Source organism: Sebastes fasciatus, chromosome 3 (assembly GCF_043250625.1).
Source record: "Sebastes fasciatus isolate fSebFas1 chromosome 3, fSebFas1.pri, whole genome shotgun sequence".
NCBI classification, from domain to species: domain Eukaryota; kingdom Metazoa; phylum Chordata; class Actinopteri; order Perciformes; family Sebastidae; genus Sebastes; species Sebastes fasciatus.
The window spans coordinates 41,053,464-41,070,963 of record NC_133797.1 but is presented as its reverse complement, the minus strand read 5'-3'; the positions used below and the strand labels follow the sequence as shown (position 1 = coordinate 41,070,963).

The 17,500-nt window shown below is 40.9% G+C and overlaps 1 protein-coding gene across 2 annotated transcripts in view; it reads right to left on the bottom strand.

Annotated features, from left to right (window-relative positions):
* LOC141765081 (venom factor-like) overlaps positions 1–17,500 on the bottom strand; it is a 47,088-nt gene that overhangs the window by 21,594 nt on the left and 7,994 nt on the right. For both annotated transcript variants that reach the window (XM_074630942.1, XM_074630943.1), the window contains 20 exons: positions 17,080–17,242; positions 15,967–16,037; positions 14,641–14,732; positions 14,146–14,228; positions 13,082–13,169; positions 12,605–12,707; positions 11,508–11,622; positions 9,675–9,790; positions 9,388–9,531; positions 9,081–9,296; positions 8,740–8,940; positions 7,863–8,018; positions 7,477–7,606; positions 6,888–6,956; positions 6,452–6,766; positions 5,274–5,514; positions 2,884–2,969; positions 1,756–1,895; positions 785–994; positions 449–509 (listed from right to left, as the gene is read on the bottom strand). In XM_074630942.1, the coding sequence (XP_074487043.1) occupies positions 449–509; positions 785–994; positions 1,756–1,895; positions 2,884–2,969; positions 5,274–5,514; positions 6,452–6,766; positions 6,888–6,956; positions 7,477–7,606; positions 7,863–8,018; positions 8,740–8,940; positions 9,081–9,296; positions 9,388–9,531; positions 9,675–9,790; positions 11,508–11,622; positions 12,605–12,707; positions 13,082–13,169; positions 14,146–14,228; positions 14,641–14,732; positions 15,967–16,037; positions 17,080–17,242 (2,800 nt within the window). The remainder of the gene's footprint in view (positions 1–448; positions 510–784; positions 995–1,755; positions 1,896–2,883; positions 2,970–5,273; positions 5,515–6,451; positions 6,767–6,887; positions 6,957–7,476; positions 7,607–7,862; positions 8,019–8,739; positions 8,941–9,080; positions 9,297–9,387; positions 9,532–9,674; positions 9,791–11,507; positions 11,623–12,604; positions 12,708–13,081; positions 13,170–14,145; positions 14,229–14,640; positions 14,733–15,966; positions 16,038–17,079; positions 17,243–17,500) is intronic.

Sequence of the window (17,500 nt, the reverse complement as noted above, 5' to 3'; positions counted from 1 at the left end):
CATTATGAACCATCCAGACCTCTCAGGTCGTCTGGTACAGGTCTGCTTTCTGTCCCCAGAGTCTGAACTAAACATGGAGAAGCAGCAGTTCAGTTTTTATGCTCCATATATCTGGAATAAACTCCCAGAAAACTGCAGGTCCGCATCAAGACTCACTTCTTTTAAATCAAGGCTGAAGACTTTTCTGTTTGCACTACACTGTAATTTGTATTCTTGTGTTTTATACCGGCCTTATTTTATTTGATCTTGTTTTAATTTGATATTCTCTTTAAGGACTTTTTTAAATTGTATTTAAATGTCCTTTTATGATGCGTTTCTTTTGCACTTTGTCTCGATGCATTTGATGCTTTATGTAAAGCACTTTGTTGCTGAAATGTGCTACAGTATATACACAAACTTGCCCTGCCTTAAGATGATACAAAATTATGCATCGCTGCGATGTTCTTACCTCCCTCAGCCGACGGGTTCAACACCGCACTCCGAACTTCAGTCTTCTGCACTCCGTCCAGCTGTTTGGGTTAAGAAAAGAGTTATCTTTATTCAAATAAATATCTGTTAGCTTATAATTATCTTCTTAATAAATATTATATTTAGTTCATTTCTGTCTAGCATACTGTCTTCTTGTTTTGGGATCATAGAAGTACAACACAAATAAAATGATTGTGACATTCAAGAAAGGAGCGGACTCTGTTTTTAGAAGAACAAAGAGGCTGATGGATGAGACAAACTTTACTGTCACCCTCATTATACTGCCAGGATTTCTCCATCATCAGGAGTGACTCACCACCACCCGTAGATGTTTCTGGATGCGGTCTCCTCCCATCATGTCTCTGGCCACCACCATCACCTCCAGAGGAAGTTTCCCCACCACCAGCGGTACGATGGTGTACGGCACCGCGACAGAAGCGCCGGCCGCCAGCGACACTTCCTGCGTGTGTTTTTCCTTAAAGGCAATGCTGCACATGCCCTCTGTCTTCATCAGCACCACCCTCACCTGCACAGAAACCGGTCACAGGATGTATTTATTCAAGATTTATTTTATTGACTTAACTTTGAGTGGAAACGACGACGGCGTATATACGGAGAGAAAAAACTCGCATTTCCAAGATTAAAGTTGTATATTTACAAAATATTAAACAAAAACATATATTCTCGAGATTAAAAAAACATTAATTTGCAGGAAATTCACTGGGATTAAAGTCACAAAGAAACAACTCAAGAATTCTCTGAGATTAAAGTCACAAATTTACAAGAAAAAAATTTCAGAAATTCTGTGAGATTAAAGTCACAAATTTACAAAACAAAACTCAAACTTTCTGGGATTAAAGTCACAAATCTACAAGAAAAAACTCAAATTTTCTCTGAGTTTAAAGTAAAAAATTTACAAGAAAAAAACAAAAACATTCTCTGAGTTTAAAGTAAAAATGTACAAGAAAAAAACTCAGAAATTATGTGAGATTAAAGTCACAAATTTACAAGAAAAAACTCAGAAAGAAAAAGAGGTTGAAGTTCCCGTTATACCTGCTAAACATCAGCATGGTAGCATCATCATTGTGAGCATGTTAGCATTTAGCTTAAAGCACTCCAGTGAGGCTATAACTCTTAGTCTTGTTATAACTTCTGTAGAAAGAGTTTAATCTATTAAATCAAGCTACTTCTATTGCAGAAAGATGTAGATTCTATATGAACTAAATTCCTGGCTGAATAATAGGAGAGTGAGTGTGCTGCTGTGTAGTTTTGAGGTGATTTTCTTACATGCAGGTCGTCGTAGCCGTAGTTATGGATCACGGCTTTAATCTCCACCTGTTCGTTCCTCGCCACTGAATACGGCAGCTTCAGGTCCACAAAGAAACGCTTCCACGCTCTGACGTTGTACGGCTCGGCAACACAGAAACCTGCAGACATTCGGAGGAACATTAGTGACGGGGCTTCTGCACATGTATGAATGTGTACACACATTTGTAGTATTTCCTTCATCCTTTAGTTTAGAGATTTGAACCTTTAGTCTTTGCACGTTTTTGCAAAGTGTGGACAATTTGATCAGCTTTGGCTTTTTTCAGTAAATGGCAGCATCAAGAATTATAGGTTTGCATGTGCAGCACAAATCCGAACACAGAGACAGTTTCTCCTGATGGCCAACATGGTGAAACTGTGGAAAACTTTAAATACCTCGGTACAGTTCTGGTGAGCTTCTCTGAAAACACTCTGAGTATATTTTCAAGAGATGCTCACAGACTTGATCTTCTGGGGAAACTTAGTGGCCTCGGTGTCAGTCAGCAGATTTTACAATTCATTCATTGCAGCTTTATTACCCATACGGGGACGAAGAGAGGAGTCAGTAGGTAAATAAGTGGTTAACATCAGTAACATGATTTGAGCTGTTGTGGAGTTTTGACTCCTCGTTAGCTAACTGGTAATGTTAATACTAGAAAGTTTATCTCATTGACTTGGGAATAATTCCCTGTTGACACTGCAGCTGTCCTGAGATCTGAGGCCGGCGGTATATGTGCATACAGCGCGTGCGTGTGTGTGTGTGTGTATGTGTGTGTGTGTGTGTGTATGTGCGGGACGGATCGGGCGCATACAGTGTGTATGCGTGTGTGTTTATGTTGTCACGGAGGTTGACTAATAACGGTGCGCTACCTAAAATGTGCAGTAATTTTCATCATCTTTAATTCTAATGCAACGGGTATTTTTCTTTCAGCTCTCGTCCCAAATTCATCCTAAAATAAATTTTCATCCTCCCCGATCATATTTTTTTTCGCCCCCGGACGACAGGATGTCCTTAGCGTTTTCCCTGCCTGCCAAAGTGGCGGGTGTTCCTGTTGATTTTGCATTTGCATTTGGTGGGTGGCGGGTGCTACTTTCAGACCCTCCTCGTACCTGTATGAGGTGATGCACTGACGGCCAGAACTCCCCACTCTGTGATGCTGTCAGGTAAAGGATGGTTCACGTCCTTCGACGCCAACCTGTTGATCAGATTCATATCGATGTTATTGAGGTCAGAACCACAGCTCCTTTTTTAAGAGATGTCGATTTTTTTGCATCATGCTACAGTTTCAGCAGCTAACTTGGTGATAAACAGTAACAGCAACTGTACAGTTTGGGTGGACAGCCTTTCACAAAGCAAACATGGACATCGCACACATACAGGATTCTGCATTAGTACAGAACATGAATGTCTGTTTAACACCAGAAACAGAGTCAGGATTGTTGATTCTGAGCTGTTTATCCAGCTGTTATCACTGACCAAACAAATCATGATGCAATGCAGAGAGTTCACTGTGTGTTTTTATCTCACATGATGAAACTGAGTGAGAGGCTTCGGATCGCCTCTGATTTATCAGAGACGGGCATGGTACGTCAGATATCACTGGCTGGATTTGGACTTTTTGGGGACCCAAAGTGGAACTCATGAGGTTATATTTTCAAAATAGGAAGTTGAGGTACACGATCGCTCAAGTGGTTTAAGTCATGAGAAATCAGCGGTTGTCTTGTTCGCATTTTTGAAAATTGGCGTAAGACTGTTGTCCTGCGTTACCTTATTGTCATGGGAACAAGGGAGTAAGTAAGTAATCAACAGTAATTAACGTTTTTAGAAACATCATCAGTGGGTCATTCAAACAGTTAACATCACTATTGCTGCACACCAGAATCTTCACAATTGCAACAGCTGTTTAAAGGTCTATTAGTCAGATACAAAACAGGAGATAAGATATTGTGTTCGTATTGCTCCACTAAACCTCTGTGTCGTCTTTAAGGATGACTTGTTTACTGCCTTGTTCCCGTGGAGATGAATCATGGACTCAAACAAACAGAGTCACACGCTCTCAGACTTACAGCTGCAACAATTAATCGATTAGTTGTCAACTATTAAAATAATCGCCAACTATTGTGATAATCGATTAATCGGTTTGTGTAATTTTTTAAGAAAAGAAAGTCAAAATTCTCTGATTCCAGCTTCCTAAATGTGAATATTTTCTAGTTTCTTTACTCCTCTGTGACAGTAAACTGAATATTTGAGTTTGAGGACGTCGTCTTGAGCTTTGGGAAACACAGATCAACGTGTTCCACCAATTTCTGACATTTTACAGACCAAACAACTAATCCATTAAACGAGAAAATAATTGATAGATTAATCGACAATGAAAAAAACGTCCATTCAGGTCTTCTCACAGACACCTATACATATACGTATTTTTAGTAATACTAATGGATCTTGAAACTACACTAAAAATGGCAATTCAAACACCGCCCCGTTCATGTGAACTCGCTCACAGCCAGATGGAGAAAACCCTGGGTTGATTTACCGAGTTGATAACCAGCGTCGTAGGTCCGCTTAGCGGGATCTCGTTTGTTAGGGTTAGTGAAGCCAGATAAGGAGAAGATACCCTGGGTATGTTGAACTCCCTTCGTAGAACAGGCCTCAGACGGGCCTACGACGTTGGTTATCAACTCTGTAAATCAACGCAGGGTTTCACCATTGGGTTATGAGCACGTTAACATAAAAGGGGCGGGGTTTGAGGCATACGACCAATCAGAAACATGGACAAGTCTACTGTCAGCAGAGCCAAGAGCAAACTATAATATTAGACAAATAAAATGAAGTTAAACACATAATCCAGACTAACAGCAACACAGTTGAAGCTGCCAAATGCAGGAAGGACAGCTGGAAAAAGAAAAAATACAGATGTGTAAATGCGTAAATTAAAACATTTATTAATTTAACGGAACACTCAAAAGTCAGATATAGTCGTCTGGATGGGGCAGTGATGTTATAAATTAACTTTCAGAGTATACCGGATGATTAGATTACACTTTAATATAGCCTTTGAAAAAGATGTGGCGTGTATGAGTGTTTCAACCTTCTATCATCTGTGTCTCTGACTCCAGCGGTGTGAAACGGACTTGAGAGCGAGTGAAAAAATAAATATAAAAATATAATTCAAAGCAGTAAACACCCACAGCATCCAGCCAGATGTCCTTCCTGCATCTGTCAGTTTAAACTGTGTTATTTTTAGTCTGGATTATAACTTCTTCATATGTGTGTAATATTATCATATGATCACCGCACTGAGCTCTGATTGGTCAGTAGGCGGTGCTTTTATACGAGTTGATCTCTTATCTGGAACGTAACCTGCTGCAACAACCAAATTGCAGAGAAGGGATTGATAATGTACTTTATATAAATAAAATTTAAAGACAGACGCTGTTCCACCAGATGATGTGTCAGTAAACTCTGATGTTACCTCTGCCTCTGATGTTTCACTCACCCGTCTCTTTCTGCCTGGCTGGGCAGGTTAACATCCGTCCACAGCCAGGACTCGTAGAACTTGGATCGCAGATACACTTGAGTCTCATCCAGATACTCCCACTCTTCCTCTTCCTCATCCTCCTCCTCCTCCTCTTCTTCTGCCATTTTGTTTACATTTGTATAGGTCAGTTCAGGTCCAGGTGGTGATTTCAGTAAACGCGATCCAGGCAGTCCAGGTAATCCAGGCTCACTTCTAAAATCTATGTGAACACATTTATATATGATTATTAAACGGCTGTGTTGAAAACTCGATTCTGATTGGTCAATCACGGCGTTCTGTGGTCTGTAATTTCTTTATAACAGACCGTTGCTACGTATAACAGACCGTTGCTACGTATAACAGACCGTTGCTACGTATAACAAACCGTTGCTATGTATAACAGACCGTTGCTATGTATACGTATAACAGACCGTTGCTGCGTATAACAGACCGTTGCTATGTATAACAGACCGTTGCCACGTATAACAGACCATTGCTATGTATAACAGACCGTTGCTACGTATAACAGACCGTTGCTATGTATAACAGACCATTGCTACATATAACAGACCATTGCTATGTATACATATAACAGACCGTTGCTATGTATAACAGACCGTTGCTACGTATAACAGACAGTTGCTATGTATAACAGACTGTTATAACAGACCGTTGTTATGTATAACAGACCATTGCTATGTATAACAGACCGTTGCTACGTATAACAGACCGTTGCTATGTATAACAGACCGTTGCTACGTATAACAGACAGTTGCTATGTATAACAGACTGTTATAACAGACCGTTGTTATGTATAACAGACCATTGCTATGTATAACAGACCGTTGCTACGTATAACAGACCGTTGCTACGTATAACAGACCGGATGTATTCCACTATTCCACCGTTGTCTTCCGGCAACACGTCACCTCGCCAGATTTCAAGAGGAGACTTCTTCTTCAACGAGACTCTCTCCATAATGTAGTCAGACACTTATAGTAACAATCAGAGCCTGTCATGGTAAAAACAAGTACTTTTAGTGTACGTAAATGACGGTGCCAGCTTGCCCCAATAGGATTACATTACAGCCTGTGAGCAGCTGCCATCTACAGCGTTCTCCCTCAATACTAGACCAAAAGTTGAGGTAGAGTACTTACTGACTGTATCCCTGGATAGGGATATTTTTCTTCCTCGTCCTCCTCCTCCTCCTCCTCCTCCTCCTCCTCGCGCAAACATGTACATACTTTGAAGGGTGGGGATGGGGGGAACAGTGGTCGAGGGTGGTGGGGTGGTGGGAATCTCCGTGTTAAACGCTTGGTTCCTGTAGGTGGCGCAGCAGTAGCGGAAGGCCCTCATGCACTCCCAGCCCTCTGTGATGTAGAGAGAGCGTCGCGTGCAGGAGTACGGCATGGGGATCTCCCTGAGGCCGTCCTTACAGCAGCGACGTTGCAGCTTCTCCTTGTAATGACTCTCTGGAGGAAGAAGAGGGAGGAACCAGCAGACAGTCATCAGCACTAGTAATATAATATCAATATTTTCAATCATTAATAGAGCGCTCTATTATAATGCAGTTCATTCAGTCATTGGACTCACCCAGCTGGGCTTTACGATGCAACAGTTCAGCAGAGCGCCTCCTTCTGGCGCTGCCTGGACACCGCAGGGCTGACGAGAGGAGAGGAGAAAAAACATCTGTTTATCTGTGTGTTTCTAAAGTAGACTGTATATAAAGATGCACAGCTCCACAAAAGTGATGCCGGAACATCTGGATCGAATGAAGTGAAAACACATGTGAAAGGGTTAAAGTTCTATAAGACAAAAACACGGACAACTCTCAGACCGGACAACGCTGTGGTAGCGACCTGTCAATCACAAGGTAGCCCCGCCCTAAAGCATCCCCTGCTTTATGGTCTATTTGACTCTAAATGGGACCATAATTTACTAAATGAACATCATGCTGTATTGAAGAAGACTTGAAACTAGAGATTGAAACCATAAACTCATGTTTACAATGTTTACTGAGGTAATAAATCAAGAGAGAAGTAGAAGCTCATTTTCTCATTGACTTCTATACAATCAGAGGAGTCGCCCCCTGCTGGCTGTTAGAAAGAACTTCAGCATTGGCTTTACTTTTCAGACCCGGAGGTAGCCCGCTGACAGACAGCTGCTCCGTGCTCGTAGGTACCTTGTCTGTTCTGGGTTTTGAACCCGGTGCTGGAGCTGTAGAGCAGTCCTGCATCGGAGAACACCGCCTTGGCATCTCTGCCTCCCCCTCGGGTGCAGCCGATGTCTCCGTGCTCCACCGCGCCCCAAATCTAAGGAAAAGGTACGGTAAGGTGAGGTAAGGTAAGGTTGTTGGTACAGAACAAAAAATAACCTGTTGACTTGTGATACCATAGCATTTGCATTCCAGTTATGTCACCTTTTAGAATTAATTGTTTAACTGGTAAAATAAAATACAAAAAAAAAAAAAAATTTCAGTTTTGTGTAGTTTAAATTAGTGCTTGCAGTTTTGATGGTATGATTGATACTCCAACACAGTCCTGCCCTAAAATACAAAAACACACTCACCTTCCTCTGTGTAAGTCTGTCCCTGTTGAGCAGATACACGGCGTTGTCCACAGCCACCAGGCTGACCTTTGCTCCCGGATCACCTCTGACCTGAAAACTAAAGCTCTTCCCAGGCGCGTAGTCCCGACGTAAGCCGTCCACCGGCCCGACATTCAGCTGTAAGACAGCATGAATTAAAATGCATCGACACAAAGATGAACAAAAGACTGAACAACAGAACAAATAATGATTTACTGGTTGGTTAGTACCGGACTGTACCGAATAGTACGAAGCTTCATTCATAACATTGACATTTATATTGTAAGTTAACATCCGGATGCTGAGCAGCTCCTTTTTTCTTTTTTTTTGCATTTCTATTGATTGTGTTTAAATTGTGTATTTCTGCACAGTTGCAGATAAAGATCAGGCTACACTAATATCATTAGTATTATACTATTTATAGACTTAGACTCCAGTGGCGACGGCCAAAAACAAGTATGATGACGACCAAAAAACAAGATGGCGACAGCCAAAATGCTAAACTTGAGGATTCAAAATGACAGTCCAAAAACCAATGGGTGACGTCACAGTGACTACATCCACTTCTTTTTTAATAGTTTTTGGACAACAACGGAGCTCTATGGCACAGAGGAAGAAGATATCTCAGGCTTTAGATACACACACAATACTTGACAGATCAGGTCACTGTTATTTTGGTCTTTTCGTGGGATTTGTTGAAACTAAGAAAAATGAAGAACATTGCCGGCCTTATCCTTTATTACCCTTTAAGCGTTGCAACACTTCTTACATGTTGACCGACACACTCAGTGAGTAGCTGGAGTCTTTCAGACATGCCTGCTGTGAGCTAGTGACCTCTGAGGTCGAGCTGATCACTCACCCCTCCAACACAGGAATCTGCCACATCCACCCAGATGGAGTCCGACACTACCTCCTCCCGCCCCGCCCAGGGAATACTGTAGAACGCCACAAAACGGAACGACGGCATCATCTCCGGGGTGACCGTCAGTCCAACACTGGTGACCAGCTGACCCCTCACATCCACGCGCTCGGCAACAATGATTTTACCTTTATTCACTACCTGAGAGAGTTTTGGGGAGAAAGTCAACATCAATACATGCGTTTAATTTATGTCTGTGTTTTATTTGGTTTTGTTTATTCTTCTTTCTGTAAGCAAGTGTAATGGCAATGTACTGCACTAAAAATGTGCTCCTGTCTCACCAGGTAGGTGATGTGCGTAATGTATTGTCTGTGTGTCGGGTCTGCAGGAGTGACAGTCAGCTTCAGAGAATGTCTGTCTCCTACAGACGCCGTGTTGGTCCCCATGGAGATGTGCAGGTAGTTCTCTTGGCGCTGGTTAAAGGCGACGTACGGCAGAACGGTGATCTGTTGTTTGGCCTGCTGCTCTGGTCTCAGGCCGGCCTTTACGGTCTCAGCCTGGGAAACACAATAAAAACGAATTAAGGTTCTGGTTTGCTCCGAGGCTCTGGGAGTAAAAGGAGAATGAAATGAATGCAGTCATACTAACCGTGATGGTTTGTGTGCGTTGATCTCCGGGCATGTTGATGGTGACTCTGCCGGCGCCGGAGGAGACAACCAGGGGCGAGTTCAGCAGCTTCAAGTTGACCAGGACGTTTCGGGCCAGGGAACCGTCATGGTGGCTCACCTGGATCTGGACACGTTGGGGGAAAAAACACTTTACAGTTTTTCACCTACAGCGATGGAGCTGCAGGACAACACAAGGCACAGAGGATTCAGCTGGTTTATCTGTTTCATTTTAGTAGACGGATCATAAACACAGAAGGTGGTTCTTACTGTAAAATCCAAGGGCAGGCCCGGCTTGAAGTACTTTGTTATGTCTTTGAAGGACAAGACATACGGCGACTCCACAATTTGAATTCCAGTCTTCTCTGCTTCAACCAGATCACTGCCTGTACAGGAGAAAAAAATTAAATAAATACAGAAATTAGGAGCCGGGGGAGAGGGGGCAATATTCAGAGAAAAAATCTTGGAGATTAAAGTCACAACTTTACGAGAAAAAACTCACAAATTTACCATAAAAAAACTTGGATATTCTAAGAGATTAAAGTTGTAAATTTAAAAAAAAAAAATCCCACAACTTTCCTAGAAAAATGTTTGATATTCTCTGAGATTATAAAGTCATAAATTTACGAGAAAAAAAACTCACAAATTACGAGAAAAAAAACTTGTATATTTTCTGGGATTAAAGTCGTAAATTAAAAAAAAAAAAATTACAAATTTATGAGAATTTTTTTTTATATTCTCTGAGATTATAAAGTCATACATTTACGAGAAAAAAAATCACAAATTACGAGAAACAAAACTTGTATATTCTCTGAGGTTTAAGTCGTAAATTTCCGAGAAAAAAATCTTGGACATTCTCTGAGTTTAAAGTCGTAGATTTACAAGAAAAAAACTTGGATATTCTATGAGATTTATGTCAGGTAACAACGATGGCCTCTCTCAGAGGCCATCAATACCATAATAACACTACTTTAGGTAGTTTACTTAGGTACTTTAAGTCAGACGGCGGCTGGCGGTACCACGGTTTAGATCTCTGCGGCTCACGTTACTCCCTAGGTGGATATGAAGGGATCATTCTAAGCCAGGAGTCAGCAACCTTTACTATCAAAAGAGCCATTTTAGGCAAAAAAAAGGGCCAAAGTGCAAATGTACTACGGAGTATTAGAGTCACATTGAGGGAAAAAACATCTGAGATTTCGAGAATAAATTCATAACTTTATGAGAAAAAAAGTCATAATATTACGACAATAAAGTCATAACTTTACGAGAAAAAAAGAAAATAACACGTAAAATTACTACTTTATAATGTTATGACTTTGTCCTCGAAATCTCAGATAATTTTTTTTCCCCCTCAATGTGGCCCTAATACTCCGTTGTACCGTCGTACCATAGACCTACAACTATGATAAATAAAAATGTAAACGAAAAACAGTTTTCCATTTTTATAAATCCACAGGGAGCCACTGGAGAGGAGCTGAAGAGCCACAGGTTGCTGACTGCTGGTCTAAGCTAACAAAAACACAATGATTCTTAGTTTCAGGTGATTTATACACTAATGAAAACAGTTTTGAATATTATATTCCATTTCTGCTAATAGATCCCCTGAAATGCTGCACACTGTTCCTTTAATGTCCATCCAATCATGGAAATGCTCGAGCTGTCAGTTATCTATTGCAGAAAACGAGCTGAGCTTTTGCTTTGAAACATCTAAAATAACTCTTGAAAGTTTTGTGTTTTGTGAAATGTCCTACGTTTTCCCAAAAGCTGAGCCACCGTGGAGAGTCAAAGTTTTTGATGGCTTGAGTTTGTCCAGAGGGTTAAAGGTCATGTTGCTACACATCTGACCCCCCCAAGCATCGATCTGTCCTGTATAGTGGAAAAAAATAAACTGTGGTCTGTTTGCGACATTTTGAAGAGTTTGGTCTCACGAGGCTGTGATGCACGGAGCAAAGCAAACACACCGCACAGCCCACATCACAGTTTGTTTGAAATCCCGGGACAGTTTCTGTTCTGTGAGCACAAGAAGGATGACTGCACTGTTTTAAAGTTGACCATTTTACTATACACATTTTTCCTGTGCACCCACCGACATTCAGTGCTTACCTGTCTTGGTGAGCACGGAGGCCTTCACATACACAGAGTTGCCCACCAAAGATCTGATGTCGGGGTAAGCCGCCTTGATCTCCGCCATGCTCAGTGTGACGACTCCTCCCTCCAGCTGCAGGAGAACAAGAGCACAGGGAGTCATTTCACAAAACATTTGATAGAAAGAGAGGCTGTTTTCCACCGTTACAACAAGTATTAACCAATACTTATAATTCCGACAAAAACAATCTTAACTCAAGGTCCACTTACAAGCTTTTTCTGGAGCTTTCAAAGACAACCGCACGGTCTTGATCAGCAACTAATATCGATACACTTATACTGAGCAAACTTCCCCCACTGAGGAAGGCTGTGAGATGCGGTTGAAAGCTCTAGAACAAACTACTAAGCCAGGGGTCTGCAACCTGTGACTCCAGAGCCACATGCGGCTCTTTAGCCCCTCTCTTTATGAGTGTTGTAGGTCTATGGTACGACAGTACGACGGAGTATTAGGGCCACATTGAGGAAAAAAATAAATCTGAGATTTCGAGAAAAGAAAGTCGTAATATTACGAGAATAAAGTCGAAAGTTATGACTTTTTTCGTCGTAATATTGTGACTTTATTCTGTAAATCTCAGATGTTTTTTCCCTCAATGTGGCCCTAATACTCCGTAGTACATAGTCTCTTTGGCCCTCACTGCATTAGACTTATATACTATATACTTAGACTATAAACTGTGTTACCTTCATCACAATGCTCAAATGTTTTGCGACTCCAGACAGATTTACTTTATCTTTTGACAGTACTGTAAAGGTTGCTGACCCCTGGACTAAGTGGACCTACTATTTCTAAGTTCAACTTTCCCACATCTTTCTTTTACATATATTAAACCAAATGACTGTGCTGCACTCACTAAGAGTTGACAGGAGCACTCTGGGAAATGTAGTGCAAAAACACCACAGTAACGTTTGCTGAGCACCAAACATGGAAAATAAAGACGACGCTAAAGAGAACCAAAGCTTGGTAGTAGCAGCAAACAAATTATGATACGCGTAGCTCTCAAATGTGGCAGGACAAATGTCCATAAATCAATGACAGCAGCCGATGAGCGACTTACATCTGACACCTGCTTCACTGAAGGCAGCCTCCTCATCTCTTGGTTGATCTTCACTCCAAACACCACGTAGGCCGTCCCCTGGACCGGCTCCCCGTACAGGTACCTGAAACACAATCACAACAGCAGCAGGGTTCATTCATTGTGCTTTTAACAATTGAAACTTGCAAAACACAACTTTCCACATGAGAGATCATAGTGTAAGAGTAATAATTATACATTTGTAGTAAACAATCTGTCATATAATACCAGTTTTACAGTTCACAGGAGAGTGAGCCTCACCGACAGTCTTACCAACAGAAAAGAAAAGTAATAACAAGGCAAAAGTGAGCATGACTCACATTAATCTGTAGTATTAATCTGCAGACTAACAAATGTTATCATATTGCACTCTGGACTAGTTCAACAAACTAATTGGTTAACGAATGAAGTACATGGAGTGACATGACAAGCATGTGTGTGTGAGTGTGTTAGACCGACCTGGCTGAGATTTCTACCACCAGCTCTGTGTCCTCCAGGTCGATGAAGGACTTCCTGGGCGTCAGGGTGACATTGAAGGCAGGAAGCACTGAAACACAACACGCCATAGAAATATAGCATAACTGTTATTTGGCGTAGTCGGAGGGGGGGGGTTTCAGTTCGGTGTGCTCAGGATCTCATCGCTGCTTTTTGCCAATGATGTGGTTCTGTTGGCATCATCGGTCTGGTCCGGGATCGGTTCACAGCCGAGTGTGAAGCGGCCGGGATGAGGATCAGCACCTCTAAATCTGAGGCCGTGGTTCTCAGCAGGAAACCGATGGATTGCCTACTCCGGGTAGGGAATGAGTCCTTACCCCAAGTGAAGGAGTTTAAGTACCTCGGGGTCTTGTTCGCGAGTGAGGGGACGATGGAACGTGAGATTGGAGATGGAGAATCGGAGCAGCGGGGGGGCGGTATTGCATTCGCTTTACCGCACCGTTGTGACGAAAAGGGAGCTGAGCCGGAAGGCAAAGCTCTCGATCTATCGGTCAATCTTCGTTCCTCCTCTCACCTATGGTCATGAGGGTTGGGTCATGACCCAAAGAACTAGATCGCAGGTACAAGCGGCCGAAATGTGTTTCCTCAGGAGGGTGGCTGGCGTCTCCCTTAGAGATAGGGTGAGAAGCTCAGTCATCCGTGAGGGACTCGGAGTAGAGCCGCTGCTTCTTTGCGTTGAAAGGAGCCAGTTGAGGAGGTTCGGGCATCTGGTAAGGATGCCCCCGAGGTGTTCCAGGCACGACCAGCTGGGAGGAGGCCACGGGGAAGACCCAGGACTAGGTGGAGAGATTATATCTCCACACTGGCCTGGGAACGCCTCGGGATCCCCCAGTCAGAGCTGGTTAATGTGGCCCGGGAAAGGGAAGTTTGGGGTCTCCTGCTGGAGCTGTTGCCCCCGGCGACCCGACCCCGGATAAGAGGCTGAAGATGAGTGAGTGAAGATCACACCAAAATGTGACATTCTGAGTTAAAATAACAGAAAAAATAGATGTCATTAGCAGAAATAAGCACAGTTTAACTTCACCTACCATATTTCTTCACCTCGAACTGGGAGGTGAACGTGTTCTGCTGCCAGTGGTCGAACATTGCCGTCATCGTCCATTTTCCTTCACTGGCACAGACAAACAGTCACATCATAGATCAACATACAGTAAGGACGATTCATCCTGTCATCTAAATTTGATTATACAATATTCATGCTCTCAACCACTTACCTAAGAGAAGAGCAAAAATAAGAAAACATTGGTGAATCCCAGAAAGCAATGGGAACCAGCTGTGATTCTTATGCTAAATGTAGTACCTGTCAGAGTTTATGGATAATATCTGTCATTGTTTTGTTTTGTTAATTGATGAGACTATTAAATATTTGACAAATCTCCCTTTATGTACATTTATAACAGATAAAAAACGTGCGATTAATCGCGATTCAATATTTTAATCGACTGACAGCCCTATAATAATCACAGCTATATCTCTCGGCAGCGGAAGGAGTTGAAAGACGAGTCGAAGAAGTTTTATCTTACTTGACGATTTCAGAGAGAGGAAAAGTGTCAGAAAAAACGCCGTCAGCAGCTCTGATCCTGGAGACCTGTTTAACCACCACGCCGTCCGGATTCTGAAACACACAAATAGGTTAATTTGAGCTAAAAAATAGCCTATAATTCATCAGGATATCGCAGAAATATTATCGAAACGCCACGACCCTTTGAGTCTACAAAGCCTGCATAAGATCAAAAACATCTTCAGACTTTCTCTCTGTGCATCATGTTCATTCATTTTACCTTGTGAGCATCTTTCTGTGCTCCCATATCATATCTCAACGTTTAAACTAAGACGTCACTTTTACTAGGGCTGCATCTAATGATCATTACATAATTAATCTATTAAGCTTTTAGCCTATAAAATAGTAAAAACTGTAAATTGAACCCCAAGATTATGTTTTCAACTCAACTTAATTTATAAAGCACCTTTCATACAAACATGCAGCCCAAAGTGCTTCATATAGCAAGATTAAAGGTCCCATATCGTGCTCATTTTCAGGTTCATACTTGTATTCTGTGTTTCTACTAGAACATGTTTACATGCTTTAATGTTAAAAAAAACAACTTTATTTTCTTCATACTGTCTGTCTGAATATACCTGTATTCATCCTCTGTCTGAAATGCTCCGTTTTAGCTCATTACAAACGGAATTACGTTGCTAGGCAACAGTTTGGGTCCATGTTTACTTCCTGTCAGCTGATATTATTCACATACACTGCAACAGGAAATAAACTGGGACACTTTTAGAATGTTCACGTTTAAAACCGTGTAATGATCTAAATATATTGTATATTTGTGACATCACAAATGGACAGAAATCCTGATGGCTTGTTTCAAACGCACAATTTCTGCATACGGGCTGTGTGTGTTTCTCCGTATATTGAGCGTTTTGATAGTTTAACAGTATTTATAAAGTACTTAAACCTACTTTATAATTATAAAAGACATGAAAATCAATTTTTTTACAATATGGGACCTTTAAAGCAACGCGGACAAAAACATTTTTTAAATAAAAACAACAAAAAGTGAACAATAGATACTGTTTTGCAAGACTGAAAATTACAATAATAAAACAATAATAAAATGTTAAATGAAATAAAATAAATTAAAATAAAATAAAAACAAGGGATAAAATGACTAAAACTTAAAAACTAAGGCTTTGACATTACTTCATAAATTAAAAGCCAGATTAAAACGATAGGTCTTTAATTTAATTTTAAAAATACAGAGAGAGCTTGCCGTTCTAGGTTGTTTTTTTCTTTACAATGATATAAAACAGGCTAATTAATTAATGATTCACTTGTTTACCTGGACATCTATTGTGACGGAGCTGTTGAAGGCCTTGAAGGACACAGAGGACGTGAAGGCTCTGAAGCGAACTGGAGACGGAATCGGACAAAACAAAGACTGAAAAATAACGTTTCCATGATCTGTCAACATTATCAGGTGTGTTATCAATACTACTGCTACTTCTACTAGTACTGTTTATGTGACTACTACATCCATTGCTAACATTACTAGTATTACTATCACTGCTAATATCACCTCAACTAAAGAAGTGGGTTTCACGATGTGGAAAAATCCATACAGCATAGTATCGCGATGTTTTGCGTGGTGATATTGTAACGATATACGGACGTCAAGTATCGACCTTTTATTGTATAAAAAACTATTAACCTCTTAACAATCCAACGCTGTGATTATTATTTAATTATTAATGTCTACAGAACACTGAGCGTCAAATCAACCAGACACAAGAACAGTTTCTTTCCCTCAATACTTAAATCTGTCATACACTGTCAATAACACCAGAATATCCAGAATATAATTATAATTATAATTATAATTATTATTATATATATATATATATATATATACATATTTAATTATATTTTATTTAATTACACAACACTATATACCACTAATTTCTTTAACGCAGTAATGCAACTTGCAATTTTTAGGTTTAGGTTGTAGCGTGCTTAAGAACGCTAAATAACGCTCCAAACTTACACTAAATTTTGGCGAAAAAAAACTGTCATGGCCATTTTCTAAGGGGTCCCTTGACCTCTGACCTCCAGATATATGAATTAAAACACTGAGATGAACAGAGTGAAAACTGTGTCTTATTATATAAAACAGATGTTGACAAACTGCGTAATTTGCAGCTGAAATAAATCACATTATATCGTAATTCTCGGCATATCACAAAATGTTCAAAATCGCAATAAGATCGTATCTCGAGTATCGTGATAATATCGTATCGTGGGTGATTCCCGCCTTCTACAGGAAAGACAAAATACTTTTTGCATTGAAAAGTATTTTTAAAAATCTAACCCAGACTCTACTTGTGTTCTTTCATATCCATGCGGTTTCTTCCGTGGTTAATGTTTGGTGGTTGGTTGGTTGGTTGGTTTGACTCACCAGTATCTCCGGGGTTATAGATGGGCTTGTCTGTCTGGATGAAGATGTATCCGGAGTGAAAGGACACCATCAGTATCCTCTCCTCCTGGTAGCCCCCAAAGTCCACCTTCAGATGCACAAACTTGTTCTTTTTCTCGTCGCGATTCAAAAGATCCGAGGGAAGCTGGGAGGAATATGAGATTGAGACACAAGGTGGTGTTTAGAATTAGGAAAAGCATCAGAACGTGGAGCCGTCCTGAGACATTCAAAAGGCATAAACACCCGACCTGACGAGGGAACAGCTCCTCTCATTGTTTAAATGTTTTTATATGTACTGGGATCTGTGTTGGTCTATAATTTAGCAAGAATGAGAGTGTATTTTTCAGCTTGAGTAGATATTTGGTACAAAATTGGATCCTAAATTTGATCTCGTATTTACGAC